At 43.4% G+C, this 24,442-nt stretch overlaps 1 protein-coding gene across 1 annotated transcript in view; it reads right to left on the bottom strand.

Moving 5' to 3' along the window:
* Positions 1-12,551, bottom strand: part of FER1L6 (fer-1 like family member 6) — a 71,166-nt gene extending 58,615 nt beyond the window's left edge. The window contains exons 1-7 of the mRNA XM_075144527.1: positions 12,532-12,551; positions 10,167-10,249; positions 6,899-7,025; positions 5,783-5,837; positions 5,556-5,687; positions 4,769-4,831; positions 439-517 (exon numbers count right to left, since the gene is read on the bottom strand). Coding sequence (XP_075000628.1) covers positions 439-517; positions 4,769-4,831; positions 5,556-5,687; positions 5,783-5,837; positions 6,899-7,025; positions 10,167-10,249; positions 12,532-12,551 — 559 coding nt within the window. The remainder of the gene's footprint in view (positions 1-438; positions 518-4,768; positions 4,832-5,555; positions 5,688-5,782; positions 5,838-6,898; positions 7,026-10,166; positions 10,250-12,531) is intronic.
* Positions 12,552-24,442: the final 11,891 nt, after the last annotated feature.

Raw genomic sequence — 24,442 nt, forward strand, 5'->3', positions numbered from 1 at the left:
GTTATGGTCTGCTCCTCCTCTCATCTTGTACTCTCCTCACCGTTCCTTCCATGCTCCATCCCACTCTCCCTTTCTCCCTCCACCCCTTCTAGCCCAACACACAGGGCAGAGCTTTGGATGTTCTGTAACGAATGAGTGGAGCTGGGTTTTGTATTCAGCTGCCCACTCTGACCCCTTAAAGAAAAGCCGCCCTTGATAAGTGCTTCCCACCAATGGGCAGATTGTCAAGGTGTTTTCAGTGTTGAACATTTTTCCAAAAATTTGGCTCGTGCTCTGGTATCCAAATAGGAAAACAACCCTTCCAAAAATCTTGTTAAGTTTATCCCTTGACATAAAGCACAAGCATCTAAGTGGAAAAGCAGCACACCTCCCTCTCCTTTCCTTCCCTGCCTCATATCTCATTTAACAGACAAAAAGGGCAGAAAATGCACTACTTACCTGGCTGACCATACACTGTCCCCAGATCTACTTTAAAGGAGCCTATCAGCACACTCCCGATCAGTTTATTGTGCATAACCTGTTAGAAAAAGGCCCGTTAAAGAATGTGACTCTCCCTCTTGCCAGTCAGCGTAAGAAAGAGCAATCCAAACAAAGATGATATTTGGTTCTGAGGTAATAAGCAGCGACATCCAGCACCACCCAAAACTGGGGTACATAGCCGCAGCAGATACAGCAAGCATTTGAAATCTGTTCTTTACCCAATATTGTGCCAATTTAGAAACCAATACATTTGTATCCAAGTGGAATCACACAGGTTCATCCCCGGTCCCAAGATTATATAGAGCGGGAATCAGGTGGATGTGTCTTCAGAGCACACAGGATATTTCTTATCCTGGCAGTTTTAAATAAATCATAATGAATATAAACCCATGGGGCATAACTGGTGTGCCAGAAGGTTGTAGAAATCATATCACTTTCTGTGCAATAGCTGAATTGTCATAAGAACTATGTACACCCAGAGGAGAAAGAATTAAAGTGTTTCTTTGCAACATTTCAATGTGTACATAAACCAAGAGGCTCAATTCTGATTTCCCCCCCACAATATTAATGAAATCAGGGAAGTGATATAAATGTAAATGAGATGGCAAGCAGGTCCCAGTGAGTCTATCTCCTTATCCTTCCTGACAAGTAGTTAATTTAATTTAATTTAATTCAAATTTAATTAATAATTTTCTTTTGTCATGATTCCTGAATCTATGTACTTCTGTGTCTGGTTTTCAAATACATGCATGTGCTTCACTTTACAGACAAGGCAGAGGCTAGCGACATATTCTAAGGGAAGATTGGCTCTAGAACTGTATTTCTCAAAAAAGATATATCTATCTCAGCTGGTTTCAGAATAGCTCAAAAAGTTGAAACCCACTCCTTGGTTGTGGAAAAGTTTCTGAAAGCAGGCTGCATTGTCTTGAAAACCTTGGCCAAACTGCAAAGAAAAACTAAGCCCCTGGAATTCAAGCCCACAGAAGCTAAATCTAAATGTTGGAGCTAAACAGCCAAGCCTCTGAGAGCATTTTGGGAATCTGGAAGACCTCATACCCTGGTCTGGACCTACACATTCTAGATAGGGGTAAAAGACTTCTGTGATTTTGCATTGGATTTTTCATGCGACTTCATTTGGTGCATTTTTCTTCAAGACCAGAAGAAATACATTCCAAAGATCACTGATACCTTCATCAAGATCTACCAGAAAATTCAGAAGGTTGCTAGCTGCAGCATAACATCCTTCCCCACTAAAGGCCTGGGGCCACTGTGTCCCTGTGGTTTAGGGATCACACTCAGTTATCCGTAGTAATTCCTCACTTCAACATGGAGGGAGTTTCTAGGGCTGAAAAATCAAGAGCTGACAAAGGAGCAGTTTTATTTTACTCTACTGTTAAGGCTTATAAATTAAGCAGCCTTCATGTGGGAGAGGAACCAGTGTGAAGCCAACGCTTCATGCACTGGTGCTGCTTTTCCTCAATCCCGAATGCTGCCAGGTCCCATCATAACACTGGACCCTTGCTCCTATGAGGTTGGATTAGAGTACGCGGGGGTGGGGAAGAAGCCATGAAAACTGGTGGGTTTCATCCTGAAGCCAGGCAAAATTACAGCTTTGGAGGAACTACACGGAAATAGGAGCTTGCCCAAATCAACAGCTCCAACACAGACTGGATAGAAGGGGAAAGAAGGCTGTAGCCTTTCTATAGCCAAAAATAAACAGAGTTTCTTTAAGACTCAGAAGCAAGAGGAGGATATGTGGTGAGTCCAAAGTGGTGGTGTCTCATTGCTCTTTGCATTTTCTCTCCACAGCATGACAGCCTGTTCAGAGAGCATTAGATGTGTAAACCTCACTTCTCCGTCCTTCAGGAGATTTTCTGCGTGAAATGTGGTGCCCTTGGGTAAACCATCCTGTACCCACTGAAATGATGAGGGTTTCCACTCCCTGTAGTGCTTTTAACTGCTGAGGAACTAACTTACTGCTTCTGTTAAATGCTCTGCATCTTTCCTGGTACTTTTTTTCAAGCACATTTTTTCTAATGTAACAAAGCAGGTGCATGCAGGAGCATGAAGCTTATAGCAAACACCTCTTGTCTTCTCTGAGAGGGAGCATCACATTTACATCGTACCTAATTAAAGGTTTGTGTCTTTCCACACTTGATTGACTCCATAGATGACTGAACAATTTTTCTTCAGATTTTCTGAAGCATGAACACTGTTAAATTGGGGAGTATTTCAGCAGGTGCTGAGAAATGGAAAATCTCCTTTTCCCCTCAAATGCAGGGTTTGAATACAGCTAGACTAACTACTGAACTGATGGACAGTGGCACTAATCTTTTATTTTCCTTGAGCTTCTACATGCGGATGAGTTCGTTTTCACAGATGAAGCAAGTACAGTGCATGAATGATTGCTGTTAATGGAGGCTGCCAATCCTTGTTTCTTCTTAAGTGAGATTCATGCTAAGCAAGCGCTGCAAAACTTTCCGTCCCCCAGGGTTTCCTTCACGCCCAGCACACATATTTCCCCTCTTATTTGTTTCTACTCCCCTGATACATTGCATTCTCCAAAATGTTGCAAGATAACGAATCTCTATTTTCAGTAACATACATGAGCATTGCCCAGGGTTAGTTTGTGTTTTCTTTTTAAAAAAGTCATTTTTATCTAGAAGACCTTTAATTTCTTAGTGTTGCACCTTCATCAGCTATAAATCAAATAAGTTTGCTGAGCCTGATGAAACTATGCAGATTTACACCAGGTAATGCTGGCACAGCCCCCCACACCCCCAATGCACTCAGAAAGGTGGCACTCTCCCCTCCACCACTGGATATATGGAATCGTTATCAAAAGAATGTAAGATCGGAAAGACAGGCCATATCTTAGAGAAAAATAACGGTACATCCCCAAGCAGCAGTAGCTCACAAGAGTTGATGCCTCGGAACTGTGCTGATACCAACCATGGGGGGCCATACGCTGCGATATAAGTCATAACAGTCAGCCGATATCTACTCCCATGCAAAGATGGGCCAGTGTCAGCCTGTAGTAAACTCTGTCCTCAGAGATAAATGACGATCAGATCTGCAGATACCTTATGTAGGTATGATTTTCATATATTTGAGCTGTGCATGTGATATAGTGGATTTGAACTGGAGCTTAGGATTCAGACTGTCAATTTACTACCAGCATTGAAAACCTAATTGTCCAGCTGGCCATAAGTAAATGAACATTTTTCATTTCTGTAGCTGGGAAAAGTCACTTTATTAGCAGTTCAGCAAAGCAGGTACACAGTGAACATCTCCAGCAGGTTTTGCACAGATGTTTTCCTACTGCTTTTGAGCACTGCCTGGCTCTGTCAAGCACAACAAGCACAGACCTTTTCCTGGTGTACTTTTTTGAAATGGACAAAGCACTTCAGGAAAAAAAGAACCTTCCCTGGGGCAACAACTCACTGCTCAGTTCTCTGGTCAAGTGGTGGAATTTTTGGCAGTGGAAATGCAAAAACAGCTCATGAAGGGCTCAGCTTGTGGTATTTCTAAGTATTACAAATACAGCACTGTCCAGAGTCTCATGAGAACTTCCTTAATTCCTTAGCAGCTTTGCTAAATGTAGTGATGAACCTCAGGAACTTCAGGTAAGACAATTAGCATGGGTCCGTAGACTTGGCATCCCAAACTGCAAATCATTATCTAATGCCCCAAGTCCAAGAGCGTGTGTGTCTTCCATCAGGGCTGTTCTGAGATGTCACATAACTTCGCCGGGACTTGCAGCGAGCAATGGGAGCAGCACTGAATGCTTGGAGCCCACTCCCATGTTAATAGCAACCCGCCACTGACACTCCCGGACAGCCCGAGAGCCGCTACTGAGGATAAGGTACCTGGATATTTTAGTTAGAAACAGTTGCATCTGAGGAACTGAGATAAACCATAAGTTTCAACTCAGTCATTTGAAACAAGTGGCAGCTTGAAAATTAGAGGGGTGAACACAATGCTGACTAACATTAACTAAGCTGAAGTTTCTCTTTCTACCTCGCAGATTGCCAGCAATGAGCGTCCCTGAAAATGGAGACTTAATCTTCCTGTAGGGTTACATTCCTTCAAATCATTGCCACCTGCCTTTCCTCCTTTTCCTCTCCCTTATCCTTTCTCTTTCCTATACCTCATGCTGACTTCATAGCACTCTGGGTACCTAAAATTATTTCTCTTTTTAACTACATTGAGAAGAACCATTTAGAGCCGAAGTGACATAAACAACAATGACCTTTACTCACTGTGCTAAGCTTTCATAGGTACTTACAGAGATGTTGATTATTTTGTCAAACAGGAACACCTGCGGTCCAATGAAATCAAACACAAAGTACTGTGGGAAAAGGGGACAGCAGATCAGAATCATCCTTGTGCTGGTAGCCAGCGCTATCGGCAACATGATTTAACTTTTTGGGTTACTACACAGAGCCCCAGTGAGACACTCGGAGTGCTGGGGAGGTGGCGATGGGCACGGCAAAGCCCTTTCCCTGCTCCCTGGCTTGTGGCTGCCATGGCCCAGACTTGTTTGCTGTTCTCCTCCTTGCACGGCTGCACAGCACTGCCCTTCGCAAATGCCCGTGACGGCCACTCCGCATCAAAGGGTACTGTCCAAAGGGACAGGAGGCACCCAAAGGGAAACCCAAAGGAGCGGTTGGTTTGGGGAGTTGATTTGGTCTCATTTGTCACCAGCTGGGAAAAACAAATGTCAAGGAAAGGTTGAAACAGTCAAATGGTAGAAAAGAGAGGTTGGGGCAGTTTAGACAAAGCTCCCAAAGGGTTCATTTGGAAAAACGCAGAGGCAGCGGTAGTAGGGCAGGATGCAGTGGGGGGGGATCAGGATGGACAGAGCTTGAAAAGGGAAAGAGCAAATAGAGCTAAACCCAAGGGTGCTGTTACCAGGGTTTTTTTAAGCTTGAAACTTAAACAGCTCCTCAACAGACCTTCCTGCTCAGACATGCAGGTGCTACCAGCTTAGTTCACCCCCATTTGAGCTACCAAGTAGTGGAGGTCACCCAGACCCGCTGAAGAAATTGCCTTCTCCAAGAGAGAGCACCTACCTCATTGTAGAAAGGGGCATTTGTGCCTTCCTTTACTGTTGTTTGCTTCTTCTCGTCACCTATCTCAATGATCACCACGGGGTCGATGTTCTCACCCACCAGCTGCCTGGCCTCAATGATGGTGATGGCAATCTGTGGGGCACAAGGACACCACCTGCACTCCTGGGCTCAGGTCCGGCCTGCCTGGGGATTTCACAGGCACGTAAGCGCCATCACCCCCTGCTCACCTGGTAGTTCTGGGATTTCATCTCCTCTTCATGAATTCTGGTCACCAGCTTTGCCCTGTTTAAATGACAAAATAGGTCATTAGGCATCTCTAGGCAAGAGCTGGTACATGGACACATGTTGGAAAGACTTCTCGTCACTAAGACAGCGTTGCTTATGGCAGGTAGCTTTGTTGTGAACTGTCAGGCTTGATTTCACCAGCAGTCACTTAAACACCACCAGGGACATGTGTGGTGGACAACAGGTAGTCCAAGGGCTCAGACGTGTCATCAGATGACACCAGTGTGGTGAGCTGAACCACAGTAGCTGTCCATGGGCAACGTTCATACACATGGAAAGTAAAATAGGTCCCTTCTGTTCCACGTGAAACTGGCTAAAAGCATTGGTCTGCTTGTATCTCTCAGGAGCTCAGACACATGCAAGGGCAGTTACTGCAGCTCAGCTCTGTGCCAGGCAATTTGGTAAGCTTGTACCAGCGTAATTCCAGATTTCACACGGAGCAGCGCCCAGTTTGTCTGCTACCTTTTGCTATTGCTTCTCATGAAACATGAAAAGAGGATGGGAGGTTCTCATCCAGTTCGCATGGAAGATTTTGGTATAATCATTCCTTGGGTACTATGGGATTTCATACCTGGATTTTAATGACACAACACTTAGATCTCTCTCTCTCATATACTTGGTAATAGGGAAACGTTTTGCATCTACACAGACCAGTGCAGCTACCTGCCATGCATGGGAATTATTTCACTTGTTGATCCCATCAAACCTGACTCCATTCCTCCCCTGTATGAAAAAAAACAACTACACAAACTCTTGGCTGTAGAGATTGCTGTCCCCTTCGTCCCATTTTCATTAGCAGCAGAGTTGAGCTTCTCTCAACATCCATTTCAATGTCTCCCTGCACTGGATAGCATCTGGTGATAATCTGTCTTGAGCTGGTAATATTTTGCTGACAAGTACCTCCCACACTGTCATGTGGGAGAACAGGAGTGAAGGGATCACTGCTGTCAGCAAATGGATTTTCTGTCAGCAGATGTATTGCCCTAGGGCAAGGCCATTCCCGAAAAGCATGGAGAAGGTGTTTTGGGGAATGTTCGGTAAGATATGCCAAGGAGCACCTTTTCCTCTTTGGGCTTAAGGACCCGAAAGCCTTGGACAGTGCATCGCTGTTCATTAGGTCTTCCTCTCCCTCTTCTTGTCTTCCTAGAGTTTCATGGTGAAGATTTGCACTTTCATCATGATCACCTGGTGAATAAAACAATCAGGAAAGTAAAACCCACCTCTGATTTCTACTAGCAAAAATCTAACTTGGAGCAGAGCAGTGAATTCATCAGCATGAACTGAGTGTTTTATTTATTTGGGTATCACAATTAGCGATACAGTAGTTGTTTGTATTGAGCCCCTCCTGTGCAAAATCATATACTATATAAATGGTGGCTGTAGCCCCTCTCTTCACCCCATGTGCACCCACAACAGACACATGCGTACTAGTCACATCCGACTGCCCCATTTCTCATCTGCTAGAAAGACAGTGGGACAGATTATTGCTGGGTTTTGCACGTATTACTTTGCAGTCTGCTGTCCATGGTTTGTCATGATAGTCTGATACACTACAGTCACTTCCAAGCGACCAAAACAGAGCCTAGCTTAGAAATTATTTCTCACCTTTCCTCTTTGTAGAGATGAAGAACTGGAAGATCAAGGACAGAAAAGGAGTTGAAGAGCATGATTCATGGGATCTCTTATAGAGAGTTATAGTCAGATGAGACAAATTGCTTCCAGAAGTGCTTATTTTTCTTCCTGACCATAAAGAGAAACTCAGCAACTAGCTCAGATGTACACATCTACATTTGACCAGAGAAACCCTTCCCACACTGCTCTGCTTTGTCCTCCTGGTCTGACAGGAGTCCTACCAGCATCTCTGCCCCTTTCCGAGCATGTCTGTGTTCAACACCTGCCTTGGGAAGGGAGCTGTGTGTTTTAGGTGAAAGTTTAAAATTTGTGTGCCTGTAGTTCATCCCAATATTTACATTTATAAGCAAGAAATGTTCAGTGATTCTGGACATGAGTTATTTCTGGTCTAGAAGCTGTCAGGTGGTACCTGCAACAGTAAAGATGATTTGCCCAGCAATACCCAGGAGCTTAGGTGACCTTGTGGAGACATCCCTGCACCAAATGAAAGGAAACACATTTTCTGCAACTACGCTATGGCACTGTGCTCCCACTACAAAACTAGACAAAGGGTGGTAATAGTGCTTCCTTGTCCTTTGCAAAGGTATGGTCTTGAGGGGTGCTTAGAAACTGGTGATAGTAGCAAAGGACCATCCATTGTACAGTAAAACTCACTTGGATTTCTAATTACAACTCTCATCAGGTCTGAATGCATCTGTTTATTTTTCATCTGGCTTCCACAAGCCCCTGTTCTGAGGCAAACCACCAGCCAGGTACAGACAGACATGACTTTTGCTTGTGCTGCAAGGCAGCCAGCTGCGAGCCAGCTCCAGCCTGGTGCCCTACTGCCTCGTCAGTGCGGCTCTGTGCCCAGGCTCACCTACCCAGCCTCTCGATGAAGGTTCCTCCACTAGCAGTCTCATATACCATATACGCTCCCCGACTGCCCCTCTGGTTCTTGCCAACCTCCCCAGAACACAGGGAAGGCAAACTTGTCTCTGTATCCGCGCAGGCATAGCCCGATTTTCACGCCTTGAGGCAAAGGCATCTGTCCATAGTTTTGCATCTGTAGCACCAAGTTCCCATGACTACCCTCCATACCCTATTTACTCTAGAGCACGATATTTGATTATGAGCTTGTAGTAATCTGTATTGTTTGCTTTAAGGCTAAAGCAGATCAAACTTCCCCCTGGCTGGGGACAGGCATGTGTCAGCATGACGCCCTGCTTGGACCACTTTTTGTGGGTTCCATGTTGTTTCTATTGAGACGCAAACTGTTTGCAATGTGTCTTTCCCTTTACAACTCCGTTTTCCTGACATTTTAATATCTGAATCGATATCCTTTTTTCCTCTCAATAACCATATGTATGTTGTACATAACTGACCAGCAGGAATTACTGCCCTGTATGGATCCAGTGACAGAAAATGCAAGCTGTTCAGTGAGTGACCACGTTCCCCACTGCACACTTCCCCGATAAATCTCCTAAGCCCAAATCCCAATCAAGACAAGAGAGAACCAGTGATTGCTGTATCTTTGCTAGTTCAGACTCTTCAGCAACAAAGACACAAATTAAATAGATGAAGATTCAGCATAAGGACCCCAATCTATCCAATGATTCAAACACAACCATTTGAAATAAACAGAGATTGGAATGCTTACATGAAAGACTGAAGCAAATTACAGTATAGTGTATCTTGTAGGACATGGTATATTTTATGGAGCATAAGATAAGTAGACTCTAACATATCATTAGAAAACTAATGAACTTTAGTTTTCCCTGGTCCAAAAGCCCAAATCCCTTGCTGTAAGGACCAGAGGAAAATCTGTTTAAAAGTAGTGCCCTTTAGCTAAATAATGCTTATGGCATAAAATATGTATTCCTGCTTCTGCCCAACAGTGAGTCAAGATACATACGGCTGGTTTATTACAACACTGTAATTCAAGGGCTGCACTAAACACATAGTAGTCCATGTTTTAAAAATTCCATTAAGTTTGAGGCATGAGACTGCAAAATAAAACTACAGAAGGTGAAGACTTTGTTGTGGCTGAACTACAGGTTTTGGTGAATGGGAGGACTGTGGCAGTAGGAGAAAAATGACAGTGGTAGGATGTGCAGGGGAATGTCTCCTCAGCTTGGAAACCAATGGTGTGTTAAGGGAAAGAAACAGGAGACTTTGCATGTCTTATGGATGTACCCATGTCTGTTAAAAATAAAAAATAATTATTAAAAATAAAAAATAAAATAAAAGAACTGCCATAGATTTAAGAGGAGAATTGGTACTAAGAAAAGCTCCCAGCTTTATTGAGCCAGCCCATGCAGCCATTAGAGCCTACTCAGGTTGTGTTCTTATGGTTTCTAGAAGCAGCAGATCTTCTGGAGGAATTACACACCTGTAATGAATTATCTGTCTCTAGAGTAGAACAAACACTTTCAAAAATGTGTTGTCTCTCCATGGTGAGAGTCAGGCTGGCATTTTTGTTTTACTCTACCAGATACAGCAGTCTAAACTCACAGAATCTGAAGGCGGACTTAAGGAAATAGTTAATGCAAAACAAATTAGCTGTCTGTTTACTTGGGAGTGATAAAGCGTTTACTGCCCATTTTATCAATACTAAGCCCTAAGACACAATTCAAATGAGTTCACATGAAATTAGATATGATATAATCCCCCATCTGCTCTTCCCAGTTGCAATATTGATTTATGAGACCTTACCCAGTGCATCTTTGTTTGCAATAGTCAACCCTTTCTCGCCTTTTTTCTTCTTCTTCAACTTCATGCCAGCAAACAGCCCCTTTCTGAAAAAGTGAAGAAAAGCAATCAGTGCAATATCTTCAAGCCTTTTTCTGTGCTGGACTCAAATTTAACTCAAGGAGCTGTTAAGAGGGAGTTTTGACTTCCAAGCGAGATCATTATATTCTGATTTTCCTTTTATTGAAAGCAAACAAGAGAAAGCTCTGGTTTTATGCTTCGTCTAATTTTGTTTATTTTTAAAATTTGGCTGTGTACAAGCAAACATACGGAGAGAAAAGCCAAAACTTCTTTTCAAACTAAGACAGCAAGAAGAGGCAAAGAAAGGAAATCCAAGATAAGCTTCCAATCTACTGACTTCCCACACACGTAATTCTTATGCCTGTGACAAGACCAGAGATAAAAGCTTCTCACAAATTACAGGTTCCACATCAAAAGCAGTTTTCCAGTGAATTAAGATAAACATAAAAACATTTGTGTAAACTTCCTTGGTGAGGACACCCACTGTATCCGTGGCACATACACCACAACAGCTTTTGCCATTTATTTAGTTAGTTCTCACTCTCTTCCAGCAGCAAAACCATGAAGAGGACTGGACAAGGGTTTCTGTTCAAGCTGTGTTACAGAGATGCTTCAGCCCAGCATCAACCCCAGCTACCACTGCATAGGGCTGTTCTGCCTCCCACTTCTTCCTACACTGGATTAGGGAATTGATCCAGCTTAAACCCAGTTAAAGTTTGGTGAGGTCATTTTTCAGATCATGCCTGGGTAAAGTGGCTCTATAGCCTCATTAGGGCTTCCTGATTCCTTGCGTTCAACTCAGTTTTAGACACAACTCCTTGCCAGCAGCCTACCATAGTCATCCAGGAACAAGGTGCGTTCGTGGGGTGAGACGCAGGCAGGGAAGCACCGCCCTGGTCTAGTTGCCATCACAGATAAAACATGTCAAGACATCAGCAAAGACGCACGGTGCCGTCCTGCTTCTTGGGAAGCTGATGGCAAAGCCCCCCGCGGCCCCAGGGTGGGAGGCGGGACAGCTGCCAAGCTGTGATAAAGCACCTCTCCCAGCAATGGCGCAGGCCCAGGTTGGCTGTTCAGAAGTCTGTGCTCTTCCTACCTTACTCTTCCATTGGTCCTTCAGCTCTTCAGTGAGTAGAGAGAAAGAGCAGTTGTGTTTTGTCGAGTTGGTTTTAAAGAGGGGGGGCGAAAGGAAATATGTCTACAAATGTTGCACAGTATTTTCCCCTCAACAAAGGGTCTCCTTTTTCCTCCCATAGCCACCAGTCCCTCCTTCTTGGTTGCCAGCCAGCCTCATCCCACCAAACTCTTTGTTTGCCCTGTGTCGGGGTCCCGGAGCATCGGTCCTGCAATAGGACACCGATGCTGTTCTGACATTTTGCAAGCACAGATCAAAGTATGACGACAAGACCGATAACTTTAACAGCCTCCAATTCACACCTGACCTACTGCTCCAGCTTCTGCTCTGCCATACCCTGGAGCGGCGACAGGAGCTGATACACTGCAGAGAGAAAGCTGTGGGAAGAAGATGGGACTTCTCCCCCTTGCCCCTGAGGAGGGCTCAGCATCTGTTCTCAGCAATGTGGAAGGGAAACGTCATTTTCTGTGTTAAAGCTGTGCCCAGAGAGCCCCTTTCAACCCAAGATTTTGGAGGAGTGGGAAGCAGCGTCTGTCCTGCAATTGCCTCCCTGAGAGATTAAAGTGGGGAATTTAGCATAACTATCATTACACTTTGGGAAAGGACTGGCTGATTTTTGTTTATCTTCATGGTTTTCTTATCTTTTCTTCCTTTTACTAAGTGTGTGTTTTTAAGCTGCATGATTCATTATTTGAGAGGGGGTTGGGGAGTGGAAATCAAATCTCTGAGCACTGGAGCATGCAGTTTAATTTTTCCAGGTTTCTGAAGGTTTCTGGAAGCTTGAACCAGTGTTTAATAATGACCCTTTGAGTCTGCACATGTCTTTTCTTGCTGCCAATCAAGGTCTGGTAAAACAGTTACAATAATGCAGGAAACACACACAAAAGACCTTCCTTAATGGTAAACTGGACAGTGCTTGGAATAGGGATGGGCGATAATGGACTCTTGGTTTTGAATGCCTGAACTAAAACAAAAAAGAAAAAATGGGAAAAGAAATCAGTAGAACCAAACCAGGCTTGAGAGGTTATTTTCATTAAATAAAAGCCTGTGGACTTACCATTTTGAATGAACCAGATCAACATGACCTATACTCAGAAATCCAAAGTCATCGCAAATGATTCACTTGGCTTTATTCGATTGTGAAAATGTAAATCCCATTGTTGCAGATCTTACCTGTTTGCTGAAATCAACATTGTTCAAATTTCATATTATATAGTAATGAAATATGTGGTTCTGTTTGCAGGCAATTTGGTCCTTTTCAATTTGGAATGTCAAGAAAAACATTTCAGTATATCTGAAACATTTCATTTTGAAATGTTGAAATTACATGGTTTTATATTTTGAAAATATACTGCTTTACACCTCATTTTAAGAGCTGAAACATTCACTAAATCCCACGCGAATTTATGAGCAGTGGTGGATTTCAACCCACCTAGAACTTCACTTTTATTAGTATATCGCTCTGTACTATTTTCCCAATTATTTGTCACATTAGTTCAAGAGGAGCTTTCTGTGGGCATGATTTCATAGTACAGTTTTTCCAAGGAAACAAATATGCCGCATATTTCATAGGGAGAAACAATCTATGCTGCTCGAGAATTTTGTGCTGTTAACTTTACTGACAAACAAACCAGGTGCCAAGAGTGGAAACACAAAGGATTTAGTATAATGGCAACATTTTTCAGGTTCTCCGTTGGCCACAAGCACGCAGTGATAAACAATCAGCACATTTTTTCCCCTATCATCAGAGGATTTGTTTGCCTAAATTGCTGTAGGAATAAAAACTTACCCGGAGAAGCACACAGCCCCTCTAGTCCAAACAAGCAGGCACCTCCGAGCTGAGTAAACCTGATAGCAATCAATGCTCAAACATCTGAAATCACCTGCAAACTCGAGGTGCGTTTAGCTATGGAGGAAAAGTTACTACAAACTGGAAAGGGAAGCTGATAATGTTTAAAAGTTGTATTCAGAGCAAGCAAATTAGGTTTACTAGCCAGGCCCAAGAGGAATGTCGGCAATGCTGGGCACAATCACAGAAAATCCACAATTTCTGTGTACCAAAGAACGCCAAAACCAGGCCAGTACGAGTGGAAATGTAGTACCAAGACAAAAAATGGCTCAAGCAAAGCAGGAGTCAGAGGGCAACTGGAGGGAATGTCCATTAATAAAGCCTGATGTGGAAACTGGGACGTCTTCCATGATTTTTATGTTTACATAAGACCGAAACTGCTTAAAGACAGAACTGCAGAAGGTGGCATGGGGTGACAGAAAGAGAAACAGCCAAGCTAGAGGTAACTCCACAGGTGCCAACAGCAGAATCTATCTTTGAAGCCAACCAGATTTCAGTCTCAGCTTTTTAGTCTGCCGGAGGTTCGGGCACAGAGAGGCACCAGGGTGCACCTGAGCTCTCCTGCAACCCTGGCCCCACCGGTTACCTCGGCCAAGGGCAGCTGTGGCCACGCAGAGAAGTGTCCCTCAAAAGCACCTGAGAGGCAGCAAGCACAAGCCACTTGCAAGGCTCAGCTATGGGAAAGGAGAAGAGCACGGGGTTGTTTGCCAAGATGGCAGGGCAGTGTTCATTACACACGGGATTTGCCATAGAGAATCTTCTCTAAAAAGGTCTAAGCTAAGTAAATGAAGTTTTCAGGGAACTGAAGGTATCACTCCCTCACAACAGAGAGGCTCTTACTTTTATACGTAAACTGCTTGTCATCCAGTGACAGTGTACGTGCTCCAAATATTGTGCACGTGGGTAACATCCATGATGCTTAATAAAATCATTTAGCCCTCTTAAAAATGTTCTGTGGATATTCTTTTTGCAGTAGAAAGGCTGTTGTCTTGGAAAGAAATAATAAAAGTAAGCTTCTTCAAATTTCCACAAAGAATGCTTCTTTCCACCGCAGCTTCAAGACATAAATTCAGTCAACTGCTGAAAATTACTCCTTTCCCTCTCACCAAGATTATGAAAATGTTCACAGGAAAATTTTGCCAAGAACGGAAAGTTTCAGGCTTCCATGCAGTTTCACCAGATTTGACTATGTCCCCAAAGTTAATCACATCTGTTATCCCCAAGCCAGGCATAAAATTGTGTGTGCCACCTCTAGATAGACCCCAAAGGTGTCATGAGGAAGCATCTCCCATGTTCCCTACAGGACCTCCCGACTGTCAGCAAGGCACAAACACCGCACTGCAAGAATCTGGGAAATCAGGAGAGACTTGGGGGGCAGATCCTTTGGGATGCAGAAAAAGTCTTTCCTCTGTGACCCGTGATGAGGTTGGAGATTGTTAGTACTGCAGTAGTACTGACAAACTTCAGTGAAGATTTAGACCCCATATACTACATGATACACAAATACAGATAAGGATTTTTGTTCCTTCTTGGAGCCAACAAGCTAATTTAAGATACAATAAAACAAATTCATGTCCAAAGAGAAGGTGGAGGAAAGAGTTCCCACAGGCTACCAGCATGCTTACCTTGCAGGTTTTCCATTGTAACTGCCTTGGTTGGAAGCAATTAAAAATCAGCCATCTCAGTTAATCAAGAACATTGCTTAGTTCAAAGAGGACTGAGTCTCCCAGCTCCTTCCACATGGGGATTGTAAAAAAATCTGGAGTAAGGACAACCTTTTTTCTTCTGCATAGGTACAGTGACAATGTGGGTCCTAGTTTATGACTGTGATTCATTAAGGTTTCCCTGGTACAAACAGTAAATGAGTGGGACACCAACCATACCACAGCATTTGACTATACTCAGATTTGCACTAGGAATCTGTAAATACAACGGTTCATTTCCCATTATCAGTGCCACAGGTCTACTGGGTCTCTGAATTAATTTTCATACTCTTTGAAAAAGACTCACAAACTGTATTCCACTCTCATCAAGATTTATCCATGGCACCTTCCAGCATTCCAGCTTTGTTAGCTTTCCAAAAAATCCTTTCATGCCCTTTCTTTTTCGTTTAAGCTGTCCCATCATCACAGAGACTCCATGATCACTTCTTGCACTGCATAATGTCGTCTCAGATATCCAATAATTGTAATTTGCAGTCTAATTTAAAGGAAAGATGGCAAAAGAAGCACTTCAGAGTTGTCAGCAAGAGTTGTCAACAAGTGACCTTACTAAATACTGAATCCCCTCGGAGTTTTTCCGCATTGTTTAAACTTAGTTTCTTCTTCCAGCAAAATCCTTCTAGAAGTCCATGTGCTCAGAGAACTGATGTATGAGGAGAATAGCCTCTTGCTGTGGGAATGGCCACACATCATCCAGAGACAAACGGGCACTTCTAGGGTGCAGGTTTTCTGACTCACTCTAGACATTCACTGTAGGATGGCAGAAATCACTTCTCCATTGGTTATAAAGTCATAAGGACAACCTGAGCCATCTAAACACAGGGATGTGTAGCTCGAGGAGGGATCTTCTGTCCCCTTCCATAAGGCCCCCTCTCAGTGCAGCTTTCTACCTCTTGATCAAGCAAAACCCAGTCTTGGGCTTAACCTGCATTAGACCAAGATGCTTGTCAAGGCCCATTTTGAGCTTTGGGATGCCCTTCCCTAGTGCTCATGTGTGAACCTCTCATGGTGGGCACAGAGGAATGAAACCAGGGAGGTGGAAGTTGGGGATCCTTGGAAACATGGAGGGCAGACACAGAAACAAACCCTGTTTCATCCAGTACCTCTCCCAAGACCATCCAGAAGCCCTCATGGGGACAGGGTGAGTGAGCTGCCAGTGGGCTCCTGGCAGCAGAAAATCCTCATTGGAGCAGCTGCCCTGCTTTTCCCCCCCAAGTCTCTTCCTCAGTGGAAGCAGCAGTCTCAGCAAACTTTTTAGCACCATCAAAATGATTTAGTTCAGGGATGATCAAAGGTTTGGGCTGCTCAGATCTGAGCCAGCTCCAGTGCCTAAGGATTGTAAAGCTACGAGTACGGTTACTGCCTTGACTGAGAAAGTGTTAGAAACTGAAGAAAGAGGGAAAACAGCCTTCAGCCTTCTCACACATGAATGCAAAATTTGTTACGTCTGCATCTTTACATTTTGTTATTTGCATTTTATAAGGTGGTTTGTATTTTTTGCAGCTCCTTAAAATTCTTCCTCTTTCAACAAAACTTAATTTTCCAAAGATTTTTGCAGTAGATCAACCAGTATTGCACCAGGGGAATAATTAACTCCACACGATTAGTTCTAATTTTCATCAAATAAACACAAGCATGAAGAACCTAATTCTCCAGGTGATAAAAATGTTTTCTCTTTCCTTTTTAAATGCAAAAACATAAGAAAGATTCTTGGCTTATTTGATCCACAATATGTACTAGTCAAGGAAATTGAAAGGAGAAGTGAATTATCTCATAATTTAAACCACTCATCTCAAAGAGTAAAACATAATTACAATACAAAGATGGAGTTTCAAAATAAAAAGCCTAATCAATCTAAAACTACAATGCGAGCATAATTGGTTAATTCAGAAACATTTTTTATTAAGCTAGTATGTCATTTATGATAATAAATTAAGTCCCAGGGAAGAAACTTATTGCATTACATTTAATTGTCAAAGAGGGCTAAATAAAATAGCTTCTGTATTCTTGGTCATACGGAAAGCAAGAAACACCTTAATGAATGGTTAATGATGTACTCATTTCATGTCGTCTTTTCTCAGGATTACAGAAGATAAGGGAAGATTTTTTCTTTTTATTTATTTAATTTATCTCCTTTGCCAGTGCAGAGTTTTTTTGTACAGTATATTGTCAGATACTTTATCCCGATTCAGTAATGAGACTCCCTTTATCCCAAAATCCATTATTTCTGCTGTGGTTCTTTCACAGCCTGGAGCTCTCACTAGCTGTCTCAACTTCTTTCCACTTTCCCTGGTTTCCCACTGGTTCTGCTGTTTGACAGGTCCAAGGATTTGCAATGGAAAAGCTTCAGCTCCTCAAGAAGGCGAATACACAATCCTGTGTTTGAAGCTGCTATTTAAAAAACAGCTGTGGCACACACAGAGGTATCAGTTCTGAAGCTTGGGGTTTTTCACATCTATGTGACACCATGACATTATATGTCTTGTCTCAACTATTAATATCTCATCAGCAATAGGAAAATAAAATTGCAAGGTGACAATATGGGGGTCAATGTTAATTATACACTAAACCTGTATGTTCAATAATAGGCTCTGAATTAGCTATTACAACTCGGGAAAGAAATCCTGCCCTCTTTGTGGATAATTCTCTATAAAACTTCATTTTATTGCACTGCAGCAATCAAAAACTGAAATCAGCCGTTAGGAAGTGTAATAAATGAGATAAAATTATGATAGGGAACGTCATATGCCACTAAATTACTGCATTTTGGCTACTGCTTGCTGCTCCAATTGGCTCCTTTTTTCAGAGCACAAAACTCAGCAATGTGCAGAAAACACTGGTAAGTGTGATCAGAGGAGGGTAATGGCTCCTGCCAGTCTATTCAGCCTGGAAAAGAGATGATAGACTGTGTTTTTAAGGTGGTGCACCAAGGTAAAAATATTCAAGTATGCCTGAGAAGTGCTGAACTCGGAACTGGCAATCAAACTCAAGGAGATAGAATAATAGAATCATAGAATCATAGAATCATACAGGTTGGAAAAGACCTCTAAGATCATCGTGTCCAACCGTCAACCCAACACCACCATGCCCACTACACCATGTCCCTAAGGGCCTCATCTACACGTCTTTTAAATACCTCCAGGGATGGTGACTCCACCACTTCCCTGGGCAGCCTGTTCCAAGGCCTGACCACTCTTTCAGTAAAGAAATTTTTCCTAATGTTCAATCTAAACCTCCCTTGGTGCAACTTGAGGCCATTTCCTCTTGTCCTATCGCTAGTTACTTGGCAGAAGAGACCAACACCCACCTCGCTACAACCTCCTTTCAGGTAGTTGTAGAGCGCGATGAGGTCTCCCCTCAGCCTCCTCTTCTCCAGGCTAAACAACCCCAGTTCCCTCAGCCGCTCCTCATAAGACTTGTGCTCCAGGCCCTTCACCAGCTTCGTTGCCCTCCTCTGGACACGCTCCAGCACCTCCATGTCCTTCTTGTAGTGAGGGGCCCAAAACTGAACACAATATTCGAGGTACGGCCTCACCAGTGCCGAGTACAGGGGCACGATCACCTCCCTGCTCCTGGATGCTCCTGGAGTCATCGCTGGTGGTGTCTGAAGTCAGCAGCTCAGTGTGCAGCATCGGTCAAAAAAGCCAACACAGTGCTAGGTATCATCAGGATGGATATTGGGAAGAAGCCAGTGGGTGTCATTTTGCCTCTGAAGCATTGGTGAGCCCACATGGGATCATAAGACGGGATCACAGAATAATTCATGTTGACATCTCAAATACAGTGTGCAGCTCTGGTCTCCACATCTCAAGAAAGATAACGGGGTTAGAGGAGGCACAGAAAAGGGTGGGAGAAGCCACCTGATGAGAGACTGAAACAGCTTGGATTCTTCATTTGGAGAAGGGATGACTAAGTGGGAATAGGATCAAAGTCTATAAATTTAAGCTTGTGAATAAGGCGAAAGCAGAGCTGCTTGTTACTCAGCAAAACCCACAACACTAGAATGAGGATGCACTTGAAGAAACAGGTCTAAAAATACTAAAAGGCCAGAGAGGGATGTATCCATTAACACTCATGATAAAAATGTTCTGGATGCTGTGGCAAATGGACCACAGAAAATGGCCAGGCTCACGTGCTATCCCTGAACATCACCTTCTTTTGTCACTGCTGAAGACAGAGCGCCTTGCCAGACGGGTAATGGATGTAACCTCGTCAGGTATTTCTCATGTTCTGATGGTTCCCTGATCATAAATACCAGACCTGTGCATGGCTGGGTCACCTGGCAGTCATGCTGGATTTGAATCAGGTGTGGGTTCATTATCACATTTCTGTCAGAATGATCAAAGCACACAACACAAGCTTTTGCCAGAATTATACCTAATCCAGCGTAAAGCCTTATAGTGAAAAAACTAATCCGTTCTTGGAACATACTTGAACAGGAAGGTGAGTTCACCCCCAGTTATCACGGCCTCATGTGATCACCGTGTTCTTAAGAGGTACCTGGATTTACTGTATTGTCTAACTGCAGCTGAAGCGATGTTTGGAATTGAGCTATAAAATAATGAGTGACATGGAGAGATGAATAGAGGAGTTTCTCAGTTTCAGTCCCCAGACCACAAAACAGGAGCACTCAATGACATTATCAGGAAACAAGTTTAAAACAAATGAGCAGAAGTGTTCTTCAGCGAGACACATATATCATAAAACACATTGAAAGGAAGGTTGTTGAGACCAAAGAATGCAAAGAGATTTCAGGTAAATTTATGGAGTTTGTGGCCAGAGGGTCCGATATCCATCCAGCTCCTAAACTTCCTAACTGCATGAAACTGCTAAGGACAGGATCACTTGCTCATATCTGTTTCACAGACTTTTCCCAAGTATCCACCCTCGGCCCCTCTTGGGAGGCAGAAACGGGGATGAAGGAGACCTTGCGGTTTGACCCAGTTGCTTCCATGTTTTTAGCATTCTAATTAAATAATATTATTTCCCTAGATGCTGTTATATGCAGAATGACTAAAGATGATCTGGAAGAAGAAATACCAGGTATATTCAAACACACTCTGAACAACCTGTAACTTGAACTTTTGAATTGTGCACAGTTCTGCCACAAACGATCTTAAACTCCAAAGCTGGTCTCAGAAAGTCTTTCCTTGACTTTGTGCAGGTAGAAATGATTAAAGAAAGCATAAGGCAGTATGGAATAGATAAATACCAGCAATAATAATCACGTCTGCCAGGAGCAGTTAAACAATCATTAAAGGACTTGTTTATTTTCTTTTCCTTCAAGAAGACGTCTTTAAATACAATTAGCTGAATTTAACTCAAACCTTGGAAGAATTCCCTGAGGGTATTAGACATACCTGTGGGCCTCAGATGCCACTGCTGAGGGCTCCATCCTGCTGTTTTTCTTCCAGTCACTACCTTTTACATCGTGAACAGGCTCTCCAAGCTCATATTTGCATTTAAGACTGCATTTAAGTTTGTTACTTGCTGGTAGCAAATGTGGTGCCTGGTTAGTCAAGTTGGTAAATACTGGACAAGAACAAAGACTTATCCCTGTGCAAACATTAACTCCTCTTGCTCTGCAGAGACCTGCATGAGCAAGCCAGCGAGCCACACGCTGCCCTCAAGCAACAGCTCCACGCTAAAAGGACACCAAGATTTTCACACCCACCAAGACACCTTGAAAAAGTTTAGATTTCAGACAGAATGAGCAACCACTCTCTGGAAAAATAGGCCTATTTTAAGTATTCACGTATTTACGCCCAGTTAGTTAATAAGAACATAATTTCTTTATTTTCTCTCTTTTTCCACCCATAACTTGCCTGACTTCTCTCTATTGCAGCCCAACGTGCAGGGCTCTGGATTGTGGTTCCCCCTTCTACTCCTCCCATCTCCCCAGTTAAAAGGCTTAATATGTGATATTTTTAGTTAGTAAACTTTCACATTATTCACCACTCTTGCCTCCAGTGTTGTACGTACAGCTACTTCCTTGACATTTCCTCTTGGACAGACTCCAGTCCAGTTGCTGAGAACAGGTTACAGAGGCACAAGACCTCTTTTGTTCTGCACTTCCCACAAGACCATTTTCACACTGTTCTTAACTTCTCTGATGGGAACTGACCTATAGAGAGGACAGTCTATTACCATGAGGCTGAATGTTTCTTTAAGAACGTCTTTGGAATTAAGTATTTGAACCCCACCGGAGCGGGGGATTCGTTCTTCCCAAGATACATAATTAAGTTCCCTGCTGTGATGAAGTACCCGTAGCACGTGAGACACCAGTAGTTTTACTGGAGTGAGAAATGCAGCAGAGAAACGAAATGACGTTAGGCAGCTTAACCCAAGTGATCAGCCACGTTCAAAATTTTGCATCCTTTCATTTCTTTTGGGTGACTTTTGGGAGACGGCTGCCTCTGCAGGTCAGGCTTATTTGCTCTGCCACAGTTCAACAGCTGCCCTCCCCTTTACCAACACCAATCATACTCTTGTTTGACTTGAGCTGTTGGGCAAAGCTCTGCTAGGAGGAGAAATGGTAATTAAATCAGATATCTCATACAATGCTATATCTTTAAAAAGCATGTGCAAAATCCCCTTTTCTCCTCTGGAGCAGAAATTGAAATGGTTTTTTTTCACTCACCCTTCTGAAGTTCACAGTTAGCCCCAAGTTCTTATTCTGGCTTTTTCTGGGGGTGCTTTTCTTCAATTTCCCTACTTTCTCTCATCTTCCTTCTCTTTCTAACACAAACAAGCCACCATAAAAAATAACAATAACAGAAATCACCAGCAGCACATGCCTTAGGTTTGGGTGACGATGTGCCTATGCCCCAGGTGGTTACTGTAGCTTTAGCTAATTCCCTTAAAAGGCTTAGTAACTTCTTCAGTGAAAAGCATGAGCTAGCTAAGGAAGGGTACAGCAACATGTATAATAGCGTATAATAGCATATAATAGCATATCTAGTCCAGGCAGACTTAGCTGACAGCAGAACAGTATGGTCCCTTGGGACATGCCACACAACACTGCCACTTTAAAGCACGTTCACCAAAGCCAGGTTTTAAAGCACTCTGTTTCTAGATGAAATCTCAAACACCGTGAGCAGCCAGCGCACCCTCTCAGTGAAGGGTTGCTCACAGTCTGGTAACATCCAAAAAAAAAAAAAAAAAAGAAAAAAAAAGAAAACATCAAACTTTTCATTTCATGACTTCCAACCCCATTTCTTTTGCAGGGCTGAATTCAGAAATGATTCATTACCAATACAGAACTGTTTCACTACCTTGCCCTGAAATTTTCAACTGAATAAGCTGAACTGGCAGCTCTGCAGGAAAAAGGCTATTGGAGAAAGACAGTCCTGGGCACCCTGAGTACCCACCACTGGCTGATCAGTTTTGCTCACCAGCATCCTGGCAGGCAACCAAACGCTCTTTGCAAAGGCTGAGAGCTTCCCTGCCAGGCTGCAAACCACCTACACCATCCGGGTCCCAAACAGCTTCTTTCCTAACTGCACAAAGCTTCTCATAAAACGTGAAACAAGCCAGCAAGCATCTCCTTTGCTCAGCTGGAAAAAGTGGCTCTATACTGAGCACCCAATTAGTACTTGAGTAGCAAAAGCTGAGGTGACCTTTCAGCAGCTGCTCTGACCTAAATGGGACTTCCTTTTTCTTTTTCTTTTCTTTCTTTCTTTTTCTTTTTCTTCCTTTCTGCCTTTCTTCCTTCCTTCCTTCCTGCCTGTCTTTCTTCCTTCCTTCCTTCCTGCCTTTCTTCCTTCCTTCCTTCCTGCCTTTCTTTCTTCCTTTCTTTCTTTCTTTGTCTCTTTCTTCCTTCCTTTCTTTCTTCCTTCCTTCCTTTCTTCCTTTCTTCCATTCTTCCTTCCTTTCTTCCTTCCTTCCTTTCTTCCTTCCTTTCTTTCCTTCCTTCCTTTCTTTCCTTGTTCCTTTCTTTCCTTCTTTCCTTCCTTCTTTCCTTCTTCTTTCTTTCCTTCTTTCCTTCCTTCTTTCCTTCCTTCTTTCCTTCTCTTTTTCCTTCTCCCTTTCACTCTTCTGTTTCTTCTCTTTTCTTTCTTTCTCTTTTTTGAGATGGTAACAAAAACAGGTCTTGATTAAAAGAGGAGATACTTCATTGGGAAGAAGGAGAAAGTAGAGAGTATGTGTGTCTTGACTGTTCCATTTTGTATAGGAAATGTTTTCAGACTTACTGACTTTAGCAGTTAAGGTTCAATGTGCAAAGAGGTGTAAATCAGCCCCCAGGCCACATGGGATGCCTTCTTTGAGCTGCCTACAGGGCTTTTTTAAGAGGAGGTTTAATGCTGAAAGACATGGATGTAAACATGTACACTGCTCCTCAGACCATGTGCCTCCAGACTGGCAAGACTTGGCATGGAGGAGAAGTCCCACTGACTGTTTTATAACCAAGTGCTGTAATAGCAAAGAAAGGCTGCAAGGGTGGTATCCTCCTGGGAAGGACCATGTTCCAGCTGCAACTTCTGCTCATGTTTCCCAAAGTTTATGTTTCCAGAGCTGCTGTGCAACAAGTAGGGCAGAAGCAGACTCCATATATGTGCCTACTTAAACTGAAATCAATACATGGTTGCAGAGCACCTGGCACAATGGAGAGTCTTGTCCCAGGAACTACCCTTTCCATTTATTATTTAGCACTAAAAAAAGTATGGCTGCTATATAGAAGATATGTGCTGAATTATTGAAATCAGTCTACGTGATGTTTCCTATCTGTATGACCACTGTACTGATAATTCCTTTCCCCTCACCCTTTGACTGCCTTCGCTAGTGAAACTAAAAGCTCTTCAGGACAGAGAGTGTCTGTGCACGTATCCTGGCCCAAACACAGTGGGGTCCTGGCCTCTACCTGCCATCGTATCAAGGGCAGCAAAAAATGTCACCAGAATAATTCTGGCTATTGCTGTGGCACACAGTAAATGCTGGCTGAGGGGCACAGTGTCCACGGTGGGGATAACAGGCTTCAGGGAGGTGGTAGCCAAAACTGAAGCTTTCTTCAGCAGGTGGTTAACAGCATCCTCTTGAAATCGGTGTAAAATAAAGGGGGCTGGTTCTAGTTGTGGTGTTAACACAGGAAAGCGGCAGCAAACAGCCCCACGGGCACCCTGCCTTTACCAACCATCCATCAGAGATCACAAAACACTCACAGTACAGATCGCTGCCTGGGGAGCAGCATTTTCCTGAGCCTTGCTTCTTTTCTCCTCTCCCCTAGTAAATCCATCCCTGGTAATATTTGTTAAACTCATTTTTTCCTGCTGTGCTCAAAGACCAACTGTGCTTTGCATCTCCCACTGCCATCCAGCAGAAACACCCCCCGCATCGGGCTGTGAGCATCACCCGCCAGCCACAGCGCCGATGCCTTCGTGCCTGCTGAGCAAGGCGGCGCGGGGCAGCAATCCCTCTGCCCCATGAATTGCTCTGGGCCACAGAACAGGGGAACAGAAAGTGCTGGGGTTTTCATTATGAATCCGAGGCTGAACAGAAACTCCCTTGTATTTACAAA

The sequence above is a fragment of the Calonectris borealis genome, chromosome 2, assembly GCF_964195595.1.
Source record: "Calonectris borealis chromosome 2, bCalBor7.hap1.2, whole genome shotgun sequence".
Lineage (NCBI taxonomy): Eukaryota > Metazoa > Chordata > Aves > Procellariiformes > Procellariidae > Calonectris > Calonectris borealis.